We start from the raw sequence: 25,918 nt of genomic DNA on the forward strand, positions 1-25,918 counted from the left end.
CTCTCTTGCAGGAAGAAGTGAAAATGAGCCTGTTCCGCTTCTTGGTGGAGATGAAGAGCCAAAGTGCACTGCATGTGCGTGTCTTAAAATGTTGATATCATAGCAACCACTTACTGGTTAATGGCACCTGCAATGTTACAACTTTACATGAAGTAACGCATGTTTTATTTTTTAAATTCGTGACTTTCATTTCCATACATTTCACTCTCACCCCCTAAAAACCAAAGAAACAAACAAACAAAACAAAAACACTACTTCATGTCAAATGTTTCTAAAGCATTTGCATGGTAATGACATGACAAGAGCTTTTTAAGAACACCCTCAACAACATATGTTGTTATTTGTTTTAATATGTATTTATAATTGCCATTTTCCTATATTCCCATTAGTGCCAAAGTTAGCAGGTTGCAGCTTGCTTTCCATACAAATTAAAAACATTACCAAAAAGTTCCAAAAAAGAAAACAAAAACAAACAAACATTCCAATCAGCTTGTTTAAGTGATCACATTTAGTTATATCCATTTAAGCAGATTTGGGAATTCCTGATGTAATTATCTGGTAACTGCATTTAAAGACCATGAGGCCCTTTATTAGACTTGAGCTCCAACGAAGTGAGTTGGCACAACTATTTACTATCCAGAGATGCATATTAAAAAAGCAAAAATCTTGTAAAAAGGGAACAGAAGCTTGCTGCCAATATGTTAAGAATAGCAATAATTAAAAAAAACAAAAACACAATTAACAAAAAAATCTGTAAACATACAATGAAATGCAGCTGTAAAAAATCAGCTGCATCTACTGTACAGTGTACACAAGACTCAACACGTTTGTGAAAGTCAAACTTTGTTTCCAGCTGCATAGAGAGGGTTAGTCTGAACAACTGTACAAGTACACATGCAATAGCATGCTCTCTTTTCACTCACTGCTCCTTTTCCTATCAGTCAGCATATGGTGGGAAAAACAACTTTCTACAGCAAAAAAGTGCAAAAGTTAGTGAACACAAATGTCAGACCACAAGTTTGGATGGTATATGAAGAACTGAAGAATAACTGAAACTTTAAAAAAGTGGCAAAATATGTTATGCGAGCTTAACAAATATAATCATAAAGCAGATAAAAACAAAAACAAATGGGGGGGGAAACAGGTTGCAGTTTTACATGTGTTTCCCTCATAAAATGCCTCCAAATCCAGAACATTTTAGAATGAAGGCTTCAAAGAAAAGCAGCACAATGTGAAGAGTTCATTTATAGCTGACTTGGTAAATTTTTAGATCCTGTCTATGCTGACCGCAGATAACTTACGACATACTGATTGCATTAGGAACTGTTAAAAGGGCAGCATGATAAAAACGATTCAAATACCAAATCAAACAATTCTATCACAACAGATTACGTTTAGTATGTTCAGCATTTTCAGGTATCCAGTCCAAGCTGATTACTGTGACATGTCCACGTACTGGCTGTCTTGGTAAACCTTGACCAGTGTGGCACATCCTTTTATTCAGCCTCAGCATTGTGTGCTTGTTACAGGACTAGTGGCATAAACCTGTATCTATGTTCCAACCAAGCACCGTGTTTGGGCTAGCTTCAGAAAGGTAACAAAGAAGAATCACTTGGTGAGTGGGGCCTTAAACCATTTACCTCTCAGGTATTTACATCCTTAGTGCCACGTGTTTGAGGCGCTGATCTGCTGGGTGTTTACTTTGGTCTAGAATGGACTCTCGTCACTGAGATTAAACTTTAATGTGCTGAATACATCACAACAGGGGCCCAGTAGTCAGTTTTTGAAGGCCCCGTAGCGACTGGCTTTACTAATGAAGTTCTTGAGCAGGTCGTGATCCATGTCGGCAAAGGCCTGGGTCTGCGTGACAGCCGTTAGGTGGTTGACACAAAACTTGAAGCAGAATTCCTCCAGGTCCTAAAAATGAAGAGGGCTGTCTGGTCAGTGCTGAGGAGTATAACTGACTAGCTACTGTGCACGCCTCCACCACCATGGTGCTTTGACTATGTATCAGGGGCTATAAGCTTACCCGCGCCTCATACTTGACAGCAGCAGAGAGCAGAGTGATGGCGTTTTCTTCAGAAATGCCTCTCTTGATCGTTTCCTGGCACAGCCTCTTCAGTCTTGTTTCTCGGTAGAACGTGGCCAAGTCAAGCAACCCTGCACACACAAAAACAAAAACACACGTGATTGTGTTCGAGATTCTGCACTGACTTGTTGCAGCATTTCCTGGGCTGTAAAGAACTGTGATCCATGTCTATCCTTACCAATAGCGTCCTCTGGTGGCAGGTTTATAGTGTCAGTGTAGAGATACTCCAAGAAGGCTCTGTACACCAAGTATGAGAACTGATGAATTTCTATAGCATCCTGGTCAGATTCATTCAGCAGTGTTCGGAAATGCTCACACCTATCGAGAAAGACAGCAGAAGACTTGTGACAAAAGCACGTTTAACTCAAACTAACTTAATTAATGGGCAATCACACTTTATCATGTGCAGGTGACAAAATATAGTCTTATGCCAACAGGAAACTGCATTACCAAATGAAAAAAAGGAAATTAGCAAGAAACTTAAAAAAAAAAAAGGAGGTTTAAAAAAAAATCCACAATTTTCATACTGAACTAGAAAAAGCAGCTTCAACTTCCAATAATTTATACCATCATACATTACAATGAAAACATGTTTTCTGTTGTAGTGGCAGTTATACTCTGCTGTTGAAATTACTTATTGATAGTTCCTTGAATTCTGCTAGAAGGGTACATGTATGTTTAGTGCATTGCAAGTTAATGTCTTAGCGGGTGAGTCCACATGGTCACAGAATTGGTAGGCATGTGGTTACCAGCATGGAGCCTAGAATTCAGAGACTATACCATGCCTGTTAGTGTTCAACAGCATCTAATCTAAATACCCACCAGTTAAAAACAACCACAAGGGTAGATGGATAGAAGAATAGAAGAAAAATTGTTGTGTTTTTTTGTGTTGTTGTTTTTTTTTTAACAGATTCTTTTTGACTATGCCTACTAATACAGGCCAAGTGCAATACCTTTTATTCCTTATAAGCGCCTGCATTAATTACCACTAATTACCATTTATCTTTTTATTTGTTTTTTTGCTTCAATTTTCTCCACACTGCAAATCTCTGATGGCTCAAAACAGTGCCTCTACCATTGCTTCTCAGGACACGTTGAAAAAACAACTGAATCTTCACTCTCTGATGCATCTTAAACATATAATTTGCATGTGATCTTGCGCAAGCAGACAGTTTCCACTGTTGCATATTCGTGTGAGCCAGTGGACTAAGGTTAAAGCTGCAGACAGTCTGGCTCCTTCCTACTGACGGTGCAAAAGAGCAAGGGACTGGAATGCAGATACTCTGTGTTCAAGTGTGGTTATAAAAAGAAACACGGGAAACAATAGGCTTGTCTTTGCTACCCCGTGAGTTTAACAGGAAGATAAGGAAACTGTTTAGCATATGAAGTTTAAATATAGGGAAACCAGCACAAATTAAGTGTTTGTTATATATATTTACACACAAAGATGGCTCATTGTTTTTGCTGCAGTGACTAAATTGGTTGTCTGGATTTTAAAAAATACACCCATGTGACCAAGCTGAAAGTAGAGGTTAGAGAAGCAAAGTGTGCATTCATATATATAATTTTTTTAAACAGTCAGAGTGTGGTGGCCCAACAATAGAAAGGAAGAGCTGCAGACATTGTCTCCATTCCACAGATCATTATGTGCACTCAAAGATAACGATACACTGCATGTTACACCCTTCCAGTCACACACCAGCTGCTCAAAATGCCACAAGACTGGATTAGCTTTTCCAGACTTCCATGGTTAATGAGTCTACATTGTCGTTTTTTAAAAAAAAAAGAAAAAAGAATCACCTAAAGGACTCTGAATGTTCTTGTTTTCTGTACCTGATTTTTAGCAGAGCTTTGTGAACATGGATGCACTTCCCATCAACCAAGAACTTCAGATCAGAAATATCTGGACTGTCAAACTCCTTCTTCAAAGACTGGGCAACTGTGAGGTAATCATCACCATCTGGCAAAAAAAAACCAACATAAAATTATTATTACTATTTATTTTATTTTTTGTTAAATACAAGCATTTGGTCTTGGGGTTTTTTTGCTCTTAAAAATAAACATAAATTTGCTAAGCATACATTTAAACTAGGGCTGAACGATTATGGAAAATAATCTAATTGCGATTTTTTGCCCCAATATTGCGATTGCGATGCGATATGCGATTATTTTTTAAGGTCTTTGTCTTCTGTATTATTAAACAAAGACAAGCAATACATCATATAGTATGGCCAATACTATATTACATTAATTTTAAACTGTTCTTTCCTGGAAGACAGACCTCTGTTATGATGACATGAGGTGATGCATGAATTGATGACTGACATTTTTATTTAACTTCTTCAATCACAACAGTATATTTGAACATACACAATAGTTTATTTTTAGCTTACAAACATCTGAGCATAAAGTGCTGACAAGGAACCCTGGTGTAAACATTAAAATGAAAGTCAGTACAATGTGCAGATTGCAGAAATATACATAAACAAAATCAGTGGCTTTACCACACTCAGTTTTTCGACATCTGTGAACTACTAGACAGTCATTCAATTAAAAAATAATATTAAATAAATAAAACTAATAAATAAAAAATACACACATCTTACTGATCTCTGCAGTCAGTAACATTACACATAAAGTTCAAACATAATAGCAATTGTATAAACACACACACAAACACGCCTTTAAAATTTAAAGGCGTGAAATTGGACGGTCTAGCCTTCTGATTAGCTAATCAGAAGGCTAGTTCTGATTAGCGTCACCGCTGTCTCGGTGGAGTTTAATAAACTCGGCCATCTGCTTCTTGCTATCTAAAATATAACCAGACACTGGTGTAAATTCTCGACTGTCTCATACTTCTGTTTAATAAGTTTTCTGTTTGACGTTTAGTCAGCTGTGTGAAAACCAAGGAGGAACCCACCCGGGGGATTAATAGTTTTATTTTATCTAATCTAATAACTTTAATCTCAGCCAAACCGATTTACTCACGAACAAACAAAACACTGAAAAAAGCCCAACAATAACATTTTTAGGTTGTCTAAGTGACTTATATATTACGTTTAACCCGAGCAGCGAAACTCCGCGGTGATCTGAAAATGATGTGCCGGGAGTTGTGCCATTCTCGGCCGCATCAGTAACCCTCGAGCTCCCGGCTAGCTGTCGAGCTGGTGGGTAGCAGACGCCTCTGAAAACGTCGAAGCACTTTTGCAAATATGGGATATCTTGATAAACCGAGCAGATATTTGATGTTTACACAACTACTTTCTCGCCTGAAAATATGTTAAAAGTTTATTTTGTGACCCAGAAAGATTAGTATGAGTAATTTTAAAACTTAGTAGCGGCCGCCATTGCTGGAAACTGGAGTTTGGCTGGGCCGCGCTATGAATTCTGGGATATGGTAGTAATTTGGACAGCCTTCGGCGCGTCGCTGTGACGTAATCGGTCTACAAAAGGAGGATGCAGCCCATGAATTTGGACATGTCCAGAGTATAATCGCAGCCTTTGCGGTTAGAAAATTGCACTTGATCGTGTCGCGATATTATCGCAAATGCGATATATCGTTCAGCCCTAATTTAAACAACTTCTCTTTACATTTCAGTTCAAAAGACAGTTCTATGAGGTATTTATATATAGGGAATGAAAATATATTTCTTTAAGGCCACAGGTGACAATAAAATATTACCAACATTAAAAAAATGTCCACCTAAATGCTAAGTCAATATTTAAATTTAGCTCATCACATTAGCTTTCCTAACTGGAGTGTAAAGAAAAAAATGAAGCTATCACAGTTACAGGTTAATGCTCTTCAGTTTGTGTTGAGTTTGTATAAACATTTGTCGCAAATGAAGTGCAAACAGAGTTTCCTGTTTATTTCTCAGACCACTTGCAGGAATGTGTACCTATGGTACACTGATAAATGCCTACTGCATAATTATCTCTAACCAGACACACAAGTAAATGTCAGTGTCAAAAATGTAATAAAAAAAATCCATCAATTATTGTAAAAGTTTGACTTTTGGGATTCTTTTTCAATTTTACAAATACTCTCCAGGCTGGCTATTAAACTATGTGACCTTGGCCTGCACTTCTCTCAGTGCAAGTGGATCCTTAATTTCCTGACTGGCAAACCACAGGTGGTACATGTAAACCACAAAGTCTCATCTGCTTCCTCCTTTCCTGTACTTCCTCTACACCTACGACTGTGTGGCCACTTCGTCAAGTTCCCATAATTTTTTTTTTTTTTTTTTTTTTGTTTGGTTGGTTGGTTTTTGCTTTGTTTTATTATTTTCTTCAAGCCCTGTGTACAGGAGCTGCATACAAAAAGATATTTTGTGAAAAGGGTTGGCGTAATAAGCAAATGCTTCAGCCAATACCTTTTGATTAGCCTTGTCTCATGCTTTCTTTCTTTATGGTAGATTTTTGTTCTGTTTTCACTGTTTGTTTGTTTTTTTCACTGTTTTCACTGAGATTTGAATTTGAATGCTAATCAATAAATCAAAATCAAAATCAAATCACCAATTTCGCTGACGAAAGAGCAGTAGCGGACTTGATCTCGAAACAGTGACTCTGCTTGACGGTTAGAGATCAACCACCTAAGTGACTGGTGTAGGGAGAAAAACCTTCAGCTGCAAGTTTGTAAGACCAAGGAGCTAATAGTTGACCCCACAAGGAAACAGCTGAAATGGGCGACAGAGATGGATGCCATTAAGACCACCCTTCCCACAAAAATAACGGGGAGTAACTTTTACTGTTAGGCAATCATGTTGGGTGACATTCTAATGATAAAAAAAATTATATACAGCTGGACAGGCATATAAGTATTTCACTGTGAATTTCTGCGTGTTCGTCAAATAACTTAAAAATGTATGGTCCTATAAAACTCTTACCTACTGAGAGGAGGTGCCACGTGACTGCCGGTGTGGCAAAGCAAGCGAACACATCATCAGTGCTGCTGAAATGTGCGAGATGGGGACTGGCTACAGCCTGACCTCGACACTGACCCCACATCAGAACTTGTCCACTCTGTGTCTTGGCTGCTGACGTGTGACTGGTGTGACATGCAGCCACTTCGACTATCCTACCGAGAAAAATCACAAATCTAGATATACATTTGAACTTAAGACAGAAAAAGGCCCATATGAAAAGTGAACATTTCTCTAATAAAGTTCTTTTACAGTCAACAATCAGTCCCTTACTACTCCGTAGCATAAAACCACAAGTGTAAGAATTTGTACGAGTTTGAGACGTTTGGTTATTCTAGGGATCTGTGACCTATTATGGTAGCAAAGTACTGCTGGTAATTTACAATGGGAACAAAGTAACAAAGTACTAACCTCTCCTTGTCTGTGTTTATAGGAGTGGGGAGCGCTTGGTTACTCTTATTGCCTGTTCCCAACTGCCCGTATGAGTTGGCACCCCAAGCATAAACAAATCCCTCATCTGTCAGTGCCAACGTGTGTGCATATCCACAAGCGACCTGTGTTTGGAAAAAAAGAAAAAAGAGGGTATTTAAGATGCATGCAAACAGAAATAAGTAATCAAAAACAATATTTTGTTAGATTTATCCCTCTTTAAGCTCTTACCTGTACAATGTTTACACCCTGGAGGGCAGCGATTCGGCATGGTGTCTGCTGGTTTCCATTATTGCCCAAACCTAGCTGTCCATTGCAATTATAGCCCCAACCATAGATCTGGAAACAATGGACGATTTTGGGATATGCACATACCTCGTTATCAATAAGTGTGCGGAACATCACAGTACTTTTATTCTTGGGTTTTTTGTTAAATTAAATCTGAAATTCAGATTCTGATTTTGTGTGTAAAAACAAATGCAATACTATTTTAGGTCTTCTGACAGAGACTGAACGTTAATTTTTTTAAACTATACTGTCTCCACTCACACTCCAGGACCGTTCTTCAAGCTGTCATCATTCAGATCGAGCGTAAACACAAATTCATTTCAGACACTGTTAGAAATCCAATTTGTTTTTCTCTGCTTCATCATGGTTAACATGTATAGATGGGTGTGACCAGTTACCTCTCCGTTGTCCAGTACAGCCATAGAGCAGAGCTGTCCACAGGCTATGTTTACCACAATCTTGTTTTGCAGGCAGCTGCTGACCCGACGCGGTGTCGGCTGGTTGGCAGTAGAACCTGAACCAACTTGTCCAGAGTTGTTGTAACCCCACGCGTACACCTGAACACAAAGATGAATGCTCACCACCCAGAAAAATTCTCAGATTAAACAGAAACAAAGCAAGTAGAGGAAAATTTACCTCTCCATCAGTTGTGAGGGCAATAGTGTGGTGGGAGCCACAGGCCACTTCTGTCACTCTCTTGCTGAGGAGATTAGTGGACACCAGGGCAGGGGTCAGCCCGTGGTTGGTGGTGCCATTTCCGAGTTGGCTGTAGCCATTGTGGCCCCAGGCATACACTTCTCCATCTACACAGCAACAAGTGCAAGTTTATTGATGTTGTCACAGAAGTTAATATTTCATTAAAAGATAAGAAGCAGTCTATTTCACATGATATACTGCAAGTTAAGCAGCCATACTTTTATCAGACATCACAGATATCGATTAAATGCCTTGATTCACTTAGTTTAGTGTTGCATTGACTCAGTATAAATGAAGTACACGAGAACATATCCATAATTAACTTTTTTGCAACTTCTTTTACTGTAAATGCAGATTGAGCAAAGATTTTTCCACATGTAAATAAAAAAACAAAAAAAAACCTCAAACTGACTGGCCTCCCTCAGATGATGTGGAGTTAGTTAATCATTACCACATATTACAGGAAAACAGATACCTTTATGTTGCTTTAATCAAAGTTAAAGGTGCAATCAATTATCCAAATAAATAAGCATGCAATAATCACATTGAAAGCAACTCTCAGACATTTTAATTTAATATTCCAAACAGGAATGAGTGAAAATTGAATGTGTATTTGAAATTTAACAGTTTGAATGCATTTTTTAATCGTAATTTAAGTATGCATGCAACCACATCTCTTGGCCAAGAAGTCCACTTTGACCAAAAAGAATCACACTTAAAAAACTAGATACAATATGAAGCCAATGGTGGCACAAAATAAAAATAAAATATCAAATAAAATATGCATTTTGCATGTTTGGACTCATTTGCTTGTGATCTTATTCCTCTGCCTCCTGAAGACATTTCTCCTTGGTGACACACACAGAAAAAAAGGTTTTGGAGCTACATTACCTGCAGTGGCGATAACCACATGTGGCCCCGTTCCATAGCTTAGAGACACAATCTTCTTTCCACACAAGACATCAATCCTGCGTGGCTCAATAGTGCTTTGAAGATCTCCAAGCCCTAAACAGCCGCTACAGTTAGTCCCTAAAGCAAAGACCTGCAAAGAAAAAACATTAAAAATGTCTTTTTTTAAATATATACATTTACAAATAAGAATTACTCGATCATATTTATTGTGCATTTTTTTTTATATCACAAAATGGTGAAGTTGTCTTAATCTAATCTGTCTAAGATGGCAAATTGCAAATTATGATCACCGGTACACTAAAACAAACTAACTAACTACACTTGAAACCAGGCTATAATAATTTGAGACACTGTCTTTCTAAAATTATGACTGAAAAAAAAAAAAAACGGCAGCAAGCATGCTCATGCTGGGACTGCTGAATGTGATGTACGGCAGAATTTAAAGTGAAATCCACCAAAATACAATTTAACGGTACAGTTGGCTGTTCCATAACATCAAACAAATAAGCAAGGGTGGAAAGATTAGGCATGCACTGCACCTTTCCAAAGGCTCAGGCATTAAGCTCATATGGCTAAAGATAGCCTCATTCCATCTGCTTATCCCTGTGCCTGTAACTGCACCTCATATCAAGCAGAGAGCAAGAAGGCCTGGAGCATTTTTATATCCACTTCAAAACAAGAACTACTCAAAAATCAATACAGAGAAATGAATGACTTCTATGCGTGCTTCAGGACAGCTTCACGTAAAGAAGAACAAGAAGGCAACCTTGCTTAAACTCCAAATGTTACCTCATCATTAACTGTGACATAGAGGGCTTCATTTGCAGCACTGCCAAATACACAAGCCTGCCGGATAAGCCGGAGTTCCTCAGGAGGAAGAAGTGCAAACACTGGCCACTTTCCCACGTCCAGCATACTACTCAGCTGTGGAAAAAAAGAAAAAACATGGAGAAGCATATGAATCTAACTCACTATGGAATAAAGGAAAGGTTGATTAGATAAACTGAAAAACACAGATAAAAGCAGGAGTATGTTTTCATGTTAAATACTTTGATGGTCTGGTTGTTTAATTGTATTCAAATGGTTATTAAACTGGATAATAGGAACTTTCTGCCCTGTATCATGGAATGCATACATATATGTTAAAGAAAAGATTATTAAATTTCCACCTTTATCATCCCTCTTGAGTGACCAGCAGCATTCAGATTTAGATGGGCAGACAGATTAAAACGTGTACATCTGTTCTGTGACCTTTACTACCACAGAAAGTAAAGTCAAAATTATGTCATCTCTAAAGTCTAACATAATATTTCAAATATAACGGTTTCAATGATTGCACCATTACTCTCTATTATCAAACCACACAGCTGTCTATGGCTGTGTGTTAAATGGAAAACTGCAATCAACAGTAAAACCTACTCGTCTGATCTTCTGTGTATCATTATTTGTAACGCCTATAAAAGATAATTATCTTGTATTGCTAACAATATATTTCAGCTCAGTTTTTATTCACAAAAACAAACAAACACAAAAACAAACAAACACAAAAACCTGTTTTTATTGCCGCGTCTGACAAATTTACAGTGCTGTTGCATTGCCTTGCAGAAATATGAAGTTGCACTTTGCATGAACCCAGACAACACCTCCCTAAACACACACATACACCACCATGACCACCAGCTGCTGTTGCTGCTGTTAAGATGTCCCATACGTCAAATTAGCAGATACCGAAGACAACACAAACAAGCACCGCAAAACTAAGTGTGTTGGTTTTGATATATAAACTGTCAGCAATGAAACTACTACCTGAAATTATCCCACAAAAACTATCAAGCTAATTAGCGTAAAGAGCGGTGTTGTTGCTGGTACTTCCAAGTGTTGACGTTACCTTCTAGCTAGTGCTTAGTCCGCGAGGTCGTTTTCTGATTTAAAAAAAAAAGATACTAAAACATGTCACCCAACATATTTTTCAAATAACTTTGCCGGGGACGTCATGCCGACAAACTGGTGTAGGTCTAGCTTCACGTTAGCTCCTATGGTTGCACTTTGTTGTAGCTAGCTTTAATCGCTACACCACCGCCTGAAAAACATACACACACAACACCACACTTCCTGTAGTCACTTGGTGCGTTTACTGAAAATCGGACCTGGGAGCTTCAAGGTTAAATTGGTATTATACAGTAATTAGTGACATCTATTATGCAAGATTAAATAAATCCAATAGTCTTTTATTTGTGAAGTTACATTACTGGTCAATAGACCATAACGACCCAAGACTCACATGGGTTATAAGTTTAATGGAGAATATTTTTGCATGTTGTTTAAACATCTGTGGCATACATTGTATTTATTTATTTATTTAAGAAAAAAAAATATTTCACCCTACTTTTCAGGAGTTGTTGATATACCAATATCAATTTTGTGTGGAACTTTAGGAAACAATTGCTGGTGTGAAACAGATGTGGGTGATACATTTCTGGCTGAGTCGTCCTGTACCATTACAACTACAGGCACAGTTTCAGTATCAATGGAGAGCTAATCTCCTTTAAGTTAAAACAGTAGAATGTAAACAGAATGACACCTGACTCCTGACACACACACAAATACACACACTTGCTTGCCCACACACATCACATATTTGACCCTAACTGACCAATCACGGTCTTTTGACCCATGAAAGGTGCATTTTGTTTAAGTTAGTACAAGCTCATGTTATTGCGTGGTTTGAATTATTTTATTATCCCATCACTCTGTACTCTCAAAACACAAAGGTTCTCATAAGGACCTCCAATCTCCACTCCAAAAATGTGATTCAATTGATAAAATGAGTATTAAATGCTGCAGCTGCCTGAAAAACAAACAAACAAACAAACAAAAAAAAACAAAAACAGATCATTTGAATCAGACAAGAGAGCACCTAAAACAAGAAGTCCTCGGGGAGCTGAAAACCACTGCTTTAGAATTACTGCCTCCAGAAACGATGTCCAACTGCATAATGATGCCCTTGTAAATTTGCTCCCTCTTCATTGTCCGCTTACATTTACTTCCTCATTATGTTTCTCATTACTTTGTATTATATTTTGTGTTCTGCTGCAGTCCTTGATGTTGCTTTTTCATCATGCACTTCTTCTCAAGTCTTAAAATATATGCCCCTTCATCTTCGAGTGTGTGCAGGTGTTTGCATATAACTTTGCTGAGTGTGAGCTTGTTGAGTACAGATTTGAACAACAAGTCTATGTGCATTTCTGAAATCGTAACACTGCATCCCAAGTTACATGTCTTATGTTATTACATTAAAAAAAATAAATACATAAAATAAATGCACGGTGTAAAATAAAATATGTGATGTGTTCGCTGTTCACTGGTTCAGTCCCTGCAATGACACAACTATAATCTGCATATTTCACTGATTACTGCATAATCAGTCTGTCTTAAAGAGTCAAATACATTTTTGGAAAGAGATGACTCTCCACTGCATATTTCATTGAGAACTATAGCAGACACAATGGGGCATTCCTTTATTAAGTCCAGCAGGTGGAGTCATTGATAACCATCTTGGTGTATATCAGTGGATGGGATAGCACATGTTTTTGCCAAAGATTTAAAGACCGCCTATGCAAGAACGGTGAGTGTGTACATTGTTTCAACAACATCTATATGCATATGATATATAGCATAGTGAAGTTTCGTATGTAGGTAGCTACATTAGGTTGTGTATGATACATTGTCTGTGATGTTTGTGCAATTGTCTGTCTGAGACTTAATATGCAGAAGGGACTAGCACATGAAAGAAGATTTCAGATAGATAGATACTTTTTAATTAAATCAAATTTGGAAGGCACATGAATGAAGGGAATATTACAGTTTCCAGGCAACATGAATTTCTAATAGTGTAAATTTCAAGTAGAAAACAAACCAGGGGGAAAAAAATCAATAAAACAGAAGGAACACAAAACAATCAGAAAAACGGTCATCTCTTTGATATATACCAATGTATATTTAAAATAAGCTTTTTTGGAGTACACAAATACTACAAAAATATCTTTGTGTTCACTCAAAACATGTAACAAACCCAAGACTGCACGGTTTACAAGAACCAGTGATCCACACTTTCTTTCTGCTAAAAGCGATATTGTATTTCAAATTGTCTGTGTGTGTCTTGTGTAGGTTTGACATCACTTGTGCCGTTCAGTGTGTAATTTTGAAAGGGTTGTTTTTTTTCTTTCTCCATACATTCCGTATTGGCTCTCTGGCGTGTAAAATACTGCAGTTCAATCATGCTTGTTTATTTTTAGTACAACTGTGTGCTTCTGGTTACAAACCAGGTAGAAGTAGCAGTGTAGTCTTATATGGAGAACAGCAAGGTGGTCCCTGGACTGACCACGTAGCATTCTTAGATCCCCCCCACCCCCGACTGACTTGGTTGGACGAACCGGTCATAGACACGTCAACCGTAAGGTCTTTCTTAAAGTGATGGAAAAAAAAATAGGTAGGCAAATGAAGTTCATCATAACTGCACCGGATAGTGACCGGGTTCACAACAAACAAAATTAAATATAGTAACATTATTTAGCGTTTATCTTTGCTATCTTGTAAATTAGGATTCGTGATGAATTGCCCGAATACGCATGCGCACTAAGTCGTGTAAGCGATGGCGACATTCCTGCTTTTTATGCGAGGAACAGGGTTGGATGGAAAGTTATCTCGATAAAACTGAGGGTTAGACAAACGTTATCGATACTTTGCATCGTCACAGTCGCTCGCTAGCTACTTCGACCGTTTTAAGGTGCTGTTAACGCGAGCCTGCGTCGTTCATGAGAAGACCGCATACTATCTTGCTAACTGTTAGCTAGGTAGCTTACGCTAGTATGTCACACTTTGCCTTGTCTTGTGTTTGTCTGGGTAGCTAGCAAGTTCTCATCAGCTTCAGGTTCTGCAGAAAGTTGCTGGTCATCCAAGGTTGCTGACGTTAAACATTTCGGGGAAGAGCTGCATAAGACTCATCACTGTGCATCGGCTTGTTCAGCAAGACTGCTGCTCTGCCAACTGACTGGGTGAGTAACGTTAGCTGCGCTTTTGGTAATAAGTCTTGTTTTGCTACAGCGAACAACATTGACGATATCATTTTAAGGAAGTCGAACTAACCTGTAAGGTTATTGTTTGTCAGTACGTTGGCTACAATAAGGCTGCAGTTAGATAACTATTAGCTATGATATAACGCTAAGCACACACACCTGTAGCCAAAGTAAACAGTCTCGGGTGCGAGATAGTTAACCTTGTTAAAGGAGCTAAAAAAAAATACCAACCGATACTGTGACATAAAATAGGAGCTTGTGCGTGTAGTTGACCGGCCAGGTAATGTTAAACGAGAGTCAACGACATTGCTACGTCAAATATTTTCAGTCAAAGGATAACCAGCTGTTACCCCGTGTGCAGATGTCTGGTACGAAAATAGTGCTACAGTTAAATTTACGCATTACAGTTGAGAAAAAACCAGCGCTATTAAACAACGACAAGAAATATCATTACCACAATTTTGTGTGGCTGATAATTAAAATGAAAAGCTAGTTCAAATCTTCAAGGTGTTTTCCCGTTTTCTCTAAAACTGCAACTGAAAAACAGCTGGTGTGTCCTTGTCAACTGCTCTGTAGCCACAAACAAATGTGAGGCACAATCAGGGCAACAACAGATGTAACATCTGTTATCTGTTGTTATTTCGATACAGATTTCTTGCAGCGCAACTATAACAGAAGTTACAGCTGTTTTCTAGTCGTAGGTGGTGACTACTGATAGGCTATAGTTCTGAAAGTTTCAGATAACTTTGTTAAAGAAAGAGGAGCAAAAAAGACTGAAGTATACATCTGTTCATATGTTACTGCTGTCACTGCATCTGTTTGATAATCAAAATCATAATGTTCCACTTACCACAATCAAATTTGGAAAATGTGTAATGAACTTTCAGATCATCTTTTCCCATACGAGGGGAAAAAAAAAGAAATTTTGACTTTAACTGCGTAAATGGTGGGTGGTCAGAGGAAATATAAAGAATTGCCTGTCATTAGGGATTTCCCTTAGTTGCTTCTCATTTTACTGACCTCCAGGTAGCTGTTGTCACTGTGGTGCTGGCAAGTAATTTACAACTAGAATAAAATTACCAAACAACCTACCAGCTGGTTGCAGTGATTGGCTTGGAGGCCTCAGAGCCCCACAAGTCTGGCATTCATCTAAAGCCTGCTAGTGTTACAAAAATTAACCACATGGCAATCTCTCATGGCTGTATAAATGGTTCTGCAGGCCTAGTTCATTGACCATCACACTGTAAACTGACTTTGTTGTTTGGGCTTAAGGAGGGGAGGGACTAAAGCGAACAGATAAGCCAGATCACAGTAAGGTTTAGGCACGCATGCGCCAGAGAGTAATTAAGTTCAAGGACACGTTACATTTCTTTCATGCTGTTCTGTTGCTTTACACGGGAATTTTATTAACCATGTAACGATTGTATACATTTTATTTACAGTTGGGAAATCCTCAGTGTATAACTTTGGTATTTTACTCCCGTGTCAGTGGAGTGTTGAATAAAAAATATTTTTGTTCTGTTTGTTTGTTCTGTATTGTTTTGTTGTTTTCCCTAGAAATTCTCACATGGTCTAACTTTATTATGCATTTTTTGAGTGTTAGAGTTTAGTAATTAATCACTGAATGGTCAGCTTTTGGGTATATTTGTTATGCAAGGGGTTTGTGTTTGCCAATGCAGTATACTGGAGGAGACAGATGAGAAGGGAATCTTTGAAAGAACAGATTAATGGTTTTTCTCTTTGCCATCATCCACTTTCTTTCTCCTCTCTCGTAGTCACTGTGTAAACCCTTCACAGCCCTGGTCTTATCTCAATGCTGATATGTGTCACATGATAAGTCATGTCCAAAACATTATACCATTGTACTTTCTTATCACATTGTGATGCAAATGATTTTAAATTCAATAATAGGCTCATTAGGTTTGTTCTGAATTTGCCTCTTTCCTTCTTTTCTTAACTAGTTAAGGTATTTAACGTCTGAGAAAAAATGGCATGTGGCACATTTAACCACTTTTTAGTATCACTCTTATTCATTTCTGCACCCTGTACCCTGCACATTTTTTTTGCTTTGTGTTGACAAACTATGTGTTATAGTACAGATGTACCGCTTTTGCGTATATCTTGGCTTTTGGTTTGATATTTGATAAAGGTGACTGATAAACGGACTCCTATATACCAGACTTCTGCTATTACTGAGTACTCAAAGTGCTTTTATGGTGCATTCATAGATCAACTGCATGCGTTTGTATTACTCATGTGAATCTGGTCCCATTGGAAGCCTACAAATATTTGCCTGTTATAGCCAATGGTTCAAGGATGACTATTAGGGCTGCTACAAACGATTATTTTGATAGTCAACTAGTCACCGATTATTTTTGCGATTAGTTGACTAATCAGATCATGCATCCATTGGACGTAAAACTTACAGCTTATTGCACCAGCATGCATCTGCTCTTATATAACTATCATTAGCTTACAGCTTTAAGTGTTTAAGCTATGTGCTAACTAAAAATAAAGACAAGATGATAGTTTATTAAATTTAAATGAAATTTGCAGATTGTTTCGGTGAAGTTTAATAAACTCCTTGCTATCTAAAATATAACAGGACACCGGAGTATATTCTCGAGCATCTCACACTTCTGATAATCAGTTGTCTGCTTGACGTTTATTCAGCTGTGTAAAAACTATAACTTTAATCTCAGCCAAACCGATTTACTCAGGAACAAATAAAATACTGAAAAAAGCCAAACAATAACATTTTTAAGTTATCTAAGTGACTTGTATATCATGTTTAACCTGAGTAGCGAAAGACGGCGGTGGGTTTGAAAACGATTTGCCGGGAGTCCGGTGTTCCCACCGGCTATAGTGAGCCTTGAACCCCGGCTAGCTTTCGAGCTGGTGGGTAACAGACTTCTCCGAAAATGTTGGAGCGCTTCTGAAAATATGTGGTGTCTTGATAAACTGAGCAGTTATTTGAAGCTTAAAGAGTCATATTTACATTCTCGCCTGAAAATATGTTAAACATTTATTTTGTGACCCAGTAAGAATAATAAGAGTAATATTAAAACTAACTAGCTGCTGCCATTGTTGGAAACTGAGCAGGGCCGCGCTATGAGTTCTGGGATAGGTTGGGCCACGAAGTATACACCCGACCCATCCTTCAAATCTGGGGAAATGAAGGGCGCATTTGTCAGAGTCTTCAAATTTGGACAGTTTTTGTCGTGTCGCTGTAACGTAATCGTCCTCCAAATGCGGGCACCGGAGGATGCGGCTCCTGAATTTGGACACAGCTACAATACCGGACACAGCTTCTTCTTCTTCTTCGAGGTTTAACGGCAGCTGGCATCCTTGTACATGCAGTGCTGCCATCTTATGTTTCAGTCCGTTATTACACTCTTAAATCCTACTACTTATTCCTGCGTCTTTTGGGATCCTACAAAGCTTCAAATGGCGCGTCGACTATTAAATTAGTCGTCAACGATTTTGATAGTCGACGTAATCGTGACTAGTCGACTAATTGTGGCAGCCCTAATGACCAATAGCTGGAAGCAAGTTACAGTAAGATATTTTAACAGCTTACTACAAAGTTTCTTAAGCTCTCCTTCTTTATAAAACTGAAGTTGAACCATAGAACTCCATTTGCCCTCAAATTCCAATGATAAGCTTATCCACAGTCCTTGAGAGAAGTCCAGCTGATGGTCTTTAGTGACACAGGATGATGCATATTTTTCATCTAATTTTGAAATATTTTAACTTGCATGAATTAGGATTCCTCTCCGTTCGTGTCACCCAGCACAGATTTATTTAAATTTGCTTCATTACATTGTTATTGTATGTATTCACGGTGCACGAAAATGCATAGTAAGAGGTCAACACACACACACACACACACACACACACACACACACACACACACACACACACACACACACACACACACAAGATATTCCTGATATCTAAGTAAAAAATTATTAAACGAGGAAAAAATCTGACTAGTTGGCTAGTGTGATGTAATTAAGTACTCAGTAAACAGCCAAAATTGAGCCTTTTGAAATGGATGAGGGTCAAATATTGGCTATACAAAGATTGTGTGTATATTTAAAAGCCATTTGAAACTGTTAGTCACATTTTCCAGTAATAAAATTGACTTTTAAATGTCACTGAAATGTGTGGCATTTTGTAACATGCACCAAATTGTACAAACATCATGGCGGATTATTTGTTTGCTGAATGGCTACCATTAACAGTGCCAACATCAGCAGTCACAGACCTAACGTCTTAGAATCAGTAAAGATGTAACTGGCATTGTACATTTAATAAAACAATAATTTCCTTAACCCAATACAATTTCTGGTACAGACTGTTAAGGACAACGTTTAAACATCACATACATAATTTATAAAGCTATTTTGGTCTTTGCACTTTAAGCACTTTGGTGTTCAGCATGTTGAACGCAGACTTGAGGAGGTGGTTATCGACCACCAACCTTGTGTGTGTATATACAGTTTCAGTGTGAATCATTGAACACTCTCTAATCAAGAGAAAGAAACAATAAAGACTGTAAAAACTTTTTAATTGCACGACATTTTTTACTCTGCATTTAGTCTTGGGTTTAGACAAGATGCCATCCTCAACTCACGCATCAGAGAAATATCTTTCAATAGAGTTTATGTTGCTGGAAGTGAGAAACGATGGATGTATCCAGAAATAAATTAAGCTTTGCACCAAATTGCCACTAGTTCATCTTAAGGCCACTCCTTAGGACATGTCTGTGTCTTAATTTACAAAATGTGTGTCAAGTGTTGTGATTTGACCCACTGTTTTGAGTTAGAGCTTGATTTGATGTCCCTAAACCTCTCAGCAAAGCAAAAATGAGCTTACTGAAAACACACTGAGCCACCATTGGCAAATTTATGCACATAGCAGGTCAAGTAATCAAGCTACCACAATAAACTTGATAAAATACTGCAAAATATTGTTTCTCCTTAGCAAACAGAAGGGAACTGTGTGTCTTTAGAGTAGTCACAGTTTTTGTCAAACGCCCCAAAAGTCAGAATCACTGGTGCTCATGAGAGTAGGTAAGCAAGCTGTCAGTCGTGACTATCAATGAATGGTTTACATGGAGACATTAGAATATTAGAGTAATGAATATTCTTCATTTTGGACCAGACAGCCAATTCTGTCATTGCAAGGTAGTGTTGTTGTTTTTGTTTGTTTGTTTGTTTGTTTGTTTGTTTTTTAAATAATTGTCATCCCAAGTCAACTGTAGATGCTAAACTTGGTTGTTTAATGTTTTTTACAATGTGGCCAACATAGGCTACGTCCACACGTACCCGGGTATTTTTGAAAACGCAGATTTTTCTATGCGTTTGCACCTTTCGTCCACACGTAAACGGCATTTTCGGTCCGTTTTCAAAAATACCCGTGGACGTAGCCATAGTTTAGCCCCTGTGTACATAAAAAAACAAACAAACAAAAAAAACCATGTCACTAGAAACTCCCAAAATGATCAGTGATAATCTTGACATAATTCAGAATTCAGTTAGTTTGATCTAATAACTAGGGGTGGGCGGTATAAATGATATCCGGTAGAAACGATATAAATTTGGCCAACAGTAGAGATTTTGACTATACCGCTCTACGGCGATAGCGCATGTTGATGGTGTCATCAAGCTGCGCCTGTTTTGGTCGAAAGCATTGCAGTGGCTGCAACATCATCTGCAAATTATGCCAGGCAACAGTCATAGCAAAGAGACGAAGGACTTCTGGAATATGGGGAAAGACAAAAACTGCGCTTCCTCCACTTCCCTACCATTGATTCATTAATGCTGAATTCTCTCGCAGCTGCTCTATTCCCATGTTGTTGCAGTATATTAATGACTAACCTCGTATTGTGGAGGGATTATCTCAGTTTTTCTCCTAACTGAAGTTTGGTCTGCTTACAGCATCCTGCCATGTGATTGCATTTGTCCCTAACCTCATGTTAACTTTGATCGAGTGGAAAAGGTTTAGCGTCCATCTTTCAGCTTCACTGTGCTAATGTTATGCTAACATAGGTGTTTTGCTAGTGATCACGTAGGACATCATTATATACCAGCTAGTCCAACTTCAGTAACCCTACAGAAGTCACTACAGACTCCTGACTACGGTAGCCGTAACGCTCTGGCAATCCATCAAGCGGTGCGGCTTCATAGCTTACCAAAGTCGTACTAAAACATTTTTGACAGATTTCTGCGCGCTGTGTACAACATAAAATTGGTTTGAGGTCAGTAAGCACAACCAGAATTCATACATAAGGCACACTGTCGATTTTTGAGAAAATTAAAGGATATTAAGTGTGCCTTATAGTGTGTAAAATACGTTATACAGAAGAAAAGAATATATATCGCGATATATATCGTTACCACACATGCTTCAAATTATACTGTGATATGGATTTTAGGCCATATCGCCCAGCTCTACTAATAAGTCTTTAAAAGGTGACTGATGATTTGATTTGATCTAATTTATGAATGTGGGGACCCAGAAGGATCAACCCTGGTCCTTCATGCTTACTACTGTTTCTTCTGAGAAAGTTGCTATGCGTTTTCTGCAAGCTCAAAATTGTCAAGCATCTTGGTAGCTTATAAAGGTACCATGATTTCTTTATAGGCATCCAAAATGCCGGTTTTGATTTCTGTGATGGAGTTGCTTTCGTGACTTGTCAAGTAATGCCGTTGACAGTGGCATGCAGTCTGTTGACATCACATCTTCCGGTCAATTCAGCTTGCCCAGAAAACCCAGCCAAGTAGGTACTAAAAAAGTACTTGTTACCAGTTACTACCACTTAATGCAAGATCGCAAAAACCCAGTCAAGCTGAGTTGAGCCAGGACGAGTAGGTACTAGTGGAAAAGGACTAATAGTGTGTACAGACAGAGAGGAGAAAAAAGCTGCAGCCTGCAGACATTATAGGTAAATGTATTTCTCAGCACAGGCTGAATGACTCCCAAGACTTTAGATGTTGACGTCATAAACCTTTTTGGTACACTTTGTACATTTCCATTGATCACTCTGTCTTCGTTGCAGCAGTACCTCTTCAGTGGTGTGAATGAGGGAGACATGGCAGACCACACGCCACCTCTGGAGTCTGGCCAGCTTCTCAGCCCTGAACTCCCAATCCTGGCCTCACCACCACCCCCAGCCATGGTCAACGGGGAGGGCCCCCAGCAGGTACACTAATTTTTGTCCAGTATTAGTCACACTTACTGACTTAAGTCTGTTGGGCCCAAGTTCATTTCTGACAAAACTGCCTTGGGATTACATTTGAGGAAATTTGTTCTAAATGGTGCTTCTACTTTTATCTGTTGGCATTTAGGTGTTCAGGTGTAGAGCTGCTGTGAGTTTGATTTCATTTCAGGGCTAAAGGTGTTTCTTTGTGTGTGTTGGGAGGATTAGCTATTGTGTAATACTTGAGTCAGAGATATTGATGCCATTGATCGCACTACATAAATGAACTCCATCAGTGAAATTGAGAATTTTTCACTGGTGCACTTAAAGCACTTCTACGCAAGTAGTAACACTGGAGGCAGTGATGGTAATATTTTTGACCAGCATGGCAGAGACGCACTTCTGTGGGATTTTTACAGAATATCTACAGTCCAGCAGTGACTCCTGTGTCATGCAATAATAAATCCAAAAAGTGTTTGAAACCCTACATTTGTAGAGTTATTTACTATGGCTGACTGTTATATTTTATATGAAATTATATTTCTTTTTTTGCTTTTTTTTGCTTTTTTTAGTAAGAAACTGTTATCAGATGAACTTAGATCCACCTCTTGTCAATTGCAATTTGTTTGAAGGCTTGTTTCAGATGCTAAACAAACTATACCGCTATAGTTCTTACTCAGTTCAGTATTGAAACAGCCAAAATGGGTTTTGCTGTGCTCACTTCATTTGCTCATTGAACAAATTTCACAGGCAAGAGGTGCCACTCCTCTCTCGGTTTTGATAGTTTTGCTATATATGTACAGGAAATGGATTGGACCCCACACCTGCCTCAATCATCTCTTGTCAGCATCAGGGTGAGATTGAGCGGTCCTGACAAGCCTCTGTGATATCCCTGTCATTTTGATGGTCACCAGTCCAATTTGTTTAAGTTTCCCCAACTTCCTGGGGGATGGCAGGGAATCCACAGTGATATCTTTTTGTCACTTCCCCAGTCTTATGCAGTTTGTCCTGATAAGACTTGCTAATATTAGCACTGCCTTACAAACATGCCTTTCTAGCCATTGCCGTCATTTTCCACAGTGGAAAAACCCTCACCTGAATCAGGCTTTGTTCAAACAGAGATCAAATTTTGCTTGCGGTGCTCAGCTATGGGTCTGTTGTCCTCAGGGAATTCGGTTACATTACCATCATCCACAAAGACCTTACCTGATTACCTGAACATGTTCTGTGTCAATGTTTAAACTGTTTAAAAATGTGAGGAAATAAAAAGCCACTTTTTCTGCCTGGTCTACATAATTACACCCCCTGCTCCTTGAAAATCACTTACATGTTACTTGCATATGAAAAACAAATACCAAAAATATGTAATTTTGTTTTGTTTAGTTGTTTAAAAAAAAATCTTACAGAGCCCTGTCAGAAGTTACATTAGAGTAAATGAAAATAAAACATGAATAAAATACAATAATGTAATCTTTACTCTCTGTTCACACACTAGTGGCGACAGAGCTTCCATGCAAGGTGTGGCATGCCATGGGGACTAACTTGGGGGCATGTTGCATGGCCAGGGGTTAACCAAATACCATTCACTACTTTATACAAAAACTGTTGTTTTCCATTTAATGTGACAATTTTATGTTTGGGCAGCACAATAGTGCAGTGCTTACCACAGCAAGGAAGTTCTGGATTTCTACTTCCTGTTCAGCCAGAGCCTTTCTGTGTTGAATTAGCATGTTCTCCCTGTACCGGCACAGTTTTCGCTTATGTACTCCAGGTCATCCACAGTCCTAAGCCATGCATGTTGAGTTGATTGGTGATTCTAAATTGTATGCAAGCAGTTTGTGGTTGTGTACCCTTTGGTAAACCTTATTTGGGTAGGTGGTTTGGAATGTGGATGAAGCTGTTGAAAGATGGCAGCAGAAATCAACATGGCACTTTTTTTTTCCTTTTTTTTTTTTCTTTGCTTTCCCTACCATTTTCTTTCTGTTGTCAAAATTGGACCTTGTGTGGTAGTTACTGCTGAGTAACTGCTTTATTAATAGTATATTTAAAAAAAAACAAACACAATAAAAAAATAGATTTGGGTTGTGGATGAACATTTTTAACCAATAGCTTAAAAAATGACAAACTAAATATTGAGAACACAGTGCTGAAAATAGGAAATGTTCCACAAGGTAACCTTTTGGATAGCATCCATTATGTATGTGTTTTTCAATGAAAGGGTGACAAAACTGGATATTATGCGGCACATTTTCAAGGTCAACCTATTCCATCTATATCTATCATTTTTAGCAATGCTGTATGGGTACATGTCATGCTTGCATGGGTGTGTCATGCTTGCAGTGGGTTTCCTGCTGGTGATGTTCTACTGTTCTTTTTTTCCCTTTGAAGAGCAGATAGTGGTGGTTCACACACACAAAGCACTGTGGCGCCCAGAGCACAGCAACTACATGTAATTTATTTTAACTATGATTAATATCTATTGATTATTTTCAGTCAGTCCATCAATAGTTTCAACTTTTATATCAGTGCCCTCATACAAATTAATTTGTCTGCACACCCACCTTCAGTGTTGGTTTTTTTTTTTTATGACATTATCTGACCCTAATCTTTGCATTTTCATGTTATTTTTATCTTATTTTTGACCATTTGATAAACACAAATGTCAGAAACATTTAAAGTGCTATTTGTAGTCTTGATTCTTATCATTTTTGTGCTGGTGATTTTATTTTACTATAGTCTAAAATCTCTTTTGTGAGGGACCAAACATGTTTGTAGGTAAGAAAAACCCTTCTGGGGTTATTTGTTGTTGTGTTTTGTTTGTTTTAGTACATTGTGCAGATGACATGTGGCACAGTTTGTGGCCACCTGAAAATAATACTGGCATTTTGCAATATTTCATATAGGGGTTACAACCCATCATTGTTTGAGTGATGCTGTAAATCTAATGTGTGTAGTGTTGTGTCTGAGGAGGTGCATAAATATCATGACAGCTGCAGAGTGAGGAGCAGGAACCACTGGAGGGGTCTGGGCCCTGACAGAATGAGGCAGGACTGAGGTGACAGTGAAGAGGATTCACAGCGATGGCTGACCCCTTTATTTCTGACCTTTAAGTTAGAGAAGCTACAAGAACACTTCTTTCTTTCTTTGTTCTTGTTCTTGTTTTTGTTGTTGTTGTTTAGTTTTTTTTTCCCCCTCTTTCGCCGGTCTTGGCTTGGTATTAACGCTCTATTGGACCAATTATTCTGACTCACAGAGGAAGCTGTTGTCTGGAGGTCATTACCTGAGATGATTCTATTTAAGAGATAACTTTGGCTACAGTGTGATTCACTGCTTCTTTCCATTTAAGCCCCCCCCCCCCCCCCCCCCCTTTTTTTTTTTCCTGCTTTTTCCGTTTGGTTTGTAGCTAAATTGGTAACAGATGAATCAGTCTTTCTGTCAATGTTTAAGCCTAGCTAATGGCTTATGTACTTAGCTGTTGGCTGTGCTGATGGATATATGTTCTTTTTCTGTTCATTACTCCTTTTCATTAGACCTGCCATTTAATGTTTCTGTGCTCTTTGTGCTTATGTTCTTGTGTTTTGATGGATTTTAGGTCTGTTCGTAACCTAACAGATTGTAGGGAATTAGTATCAGTCCTTGGTACAGACGTCTTGCTGTGCAGTTTCTGTTAGAAAGCCTGCCAAGGAACCATCCAACCTTTTGGGAAATGTATATAATAGCTGCTTAATTCAAGACAAAGTAGCACATTTGAGAGAAGGCTTTGAAAGAACACTGAATGAAGAAATTGCTTTCACTTGTAGTCTGTGCAGATGCAGTCTTGTCAGTTTTCCATTTTTAACATGAGATGAGCTTTAAACATGAGAAGTCGACTTTGGTCAAGTGTAATACTCAGTATTAAATGGTAGATACAAAAACTGAAGCGGGGACATAGCCATGAGTCTGTGGTCTGCTTGTGGCTGTGTCTCATGCGTGGGCTACTGTTACTGTGGGATAGTGAGACCTCACTCCCAATTCAGCTGTCTCTAGTGTCGGCCAGACACAGGAGACAGGACCTTGAATATGTGCCTCTCATAAGTTGCCAGAGGGCTTGAGATGTTGTGACAAAAATGCAACCCACTCTGCTTGTCTCCTGGTCAGCCACTGAATCATCTGTGAAGATGAAGGTGAGCCCACTATTTGTCAACTATTGTGAGGGGGTGAACAGTGCGTGACTCAGCAGTGTTTAGGACACTTTCCTCTAAGCTAGTAAGATGAACCACCATCACTGCTGCACCAGTATTCAGAAGAGACACAAGTACTA

General features: G+C 38.5%; 2 protein-coding genes across 4 annotated transcripts in view; one reads left to right on the forward strand and one right to left on the reverse strand.

Annotated features, from left to right (window-relative positions):
• Positions 1-332: 332 nt before the first annotated feature.
• Positions 333-11,449, reverse strand: rcbtb2 (regulator of chromosome condensation (RCC1) and BTB (POZ) domain containing protein 2). Its single transcript, XM_004560540.5, has 12 exons — positions 11,225-11,449; positions 10,126-10,260; positions 9,316-9,466; positions 8,365-8,531; positions 8,127-8,285; positions 7,672-7,779; positions 7,423-7,565; positions 6,976-7,166; positions 3,923-4,049; positions 2,268-2,407; positions 2,030-2,160; positions 333-1,917 (listed from the first exon to the last, which is right to left on the reverse strand). Exons 2-12 carry the CDS (start codon positions 10,249-10,251, stop codon positions 1,777-1,779), a joined length of 1,584 nt encoding a protein of 527 aa, XP_004560597.1. The 5' UTR covers positions 10,252-10,260; positions 11,225-11,449; the 3' UTR covers positions 333-1,776.
• Positions 11,450-13,951: 2,502 nt separating this feature from the next.
• Positions 13,952-25,918, forward strand: part of fndc3a (fibronectin type III domain containing 3A) — a 47,098-nt gene continuing 35,131 nt past the window's right edge. For 2 of the 3 annotated variants that reach the window (XM_023153599.3, XM_012921676.4), the window contains exons 1-2: positions 13,952-14,390; positions 21,478-21,621. In XM_023153599.3, coding sequence (XP_023009367.1) covers positions 21,511-21,621 — 111 coding nt within the window. In that variant the 5' untranslated portion in view covers positions 13,952-14,390; positions 21,478-21,510. The remainder of the gene's footprint in view (positions 14,391-21,477; positions 21,622-25,918) is intronic. The other variant, XM_012921674.4, reaches the window with a different exon arrangement.

The sequence above is a fragment of the Maylandia zebra genome, linkage group LG14 (genome assembly GCF_041146795.1).
Source record: "Maylandia zebra isolate NMK-2024a linkage group LG14, Mzebra_GT3a, whole genome shotgun sequence".
NCBI classification, from domain to species: domain Eukaryota; kingdom Metazoa; phylum Chordata; class Actinopteri; order Cichliformes; family Cichlidae; genus Maylandia; species Maylandia zebra.

What these genes read in the sequence shown, in the direction of transcription:
- rcbtb2 (XM_004560540.5), bottom strand. Translation starts at nt 10,251, where the DNA reads ATGCTGGACGTGGGAAAGTGGCCAGTGTTTGCACTTCTTCCTCCTGAG. An exon ending in CCCTCACAACTGATGGAGAG is followed by an intron (nt 8,286 to 8,364) that starts GTAAATTTTCCT and finishes CTTTGTGTTCAG; the next exon opens with GTGTACGCGTGGGGTTACAA. An exon ending in AAAGCTCTGCTAAAAATCAG is followed by an intron (nt 2,408 to 3,922) that starts GTACAGAAAACA and finishes CTTTCTCGATAG; the next exon opens with GTGTGAGCATTTCCGAACAC.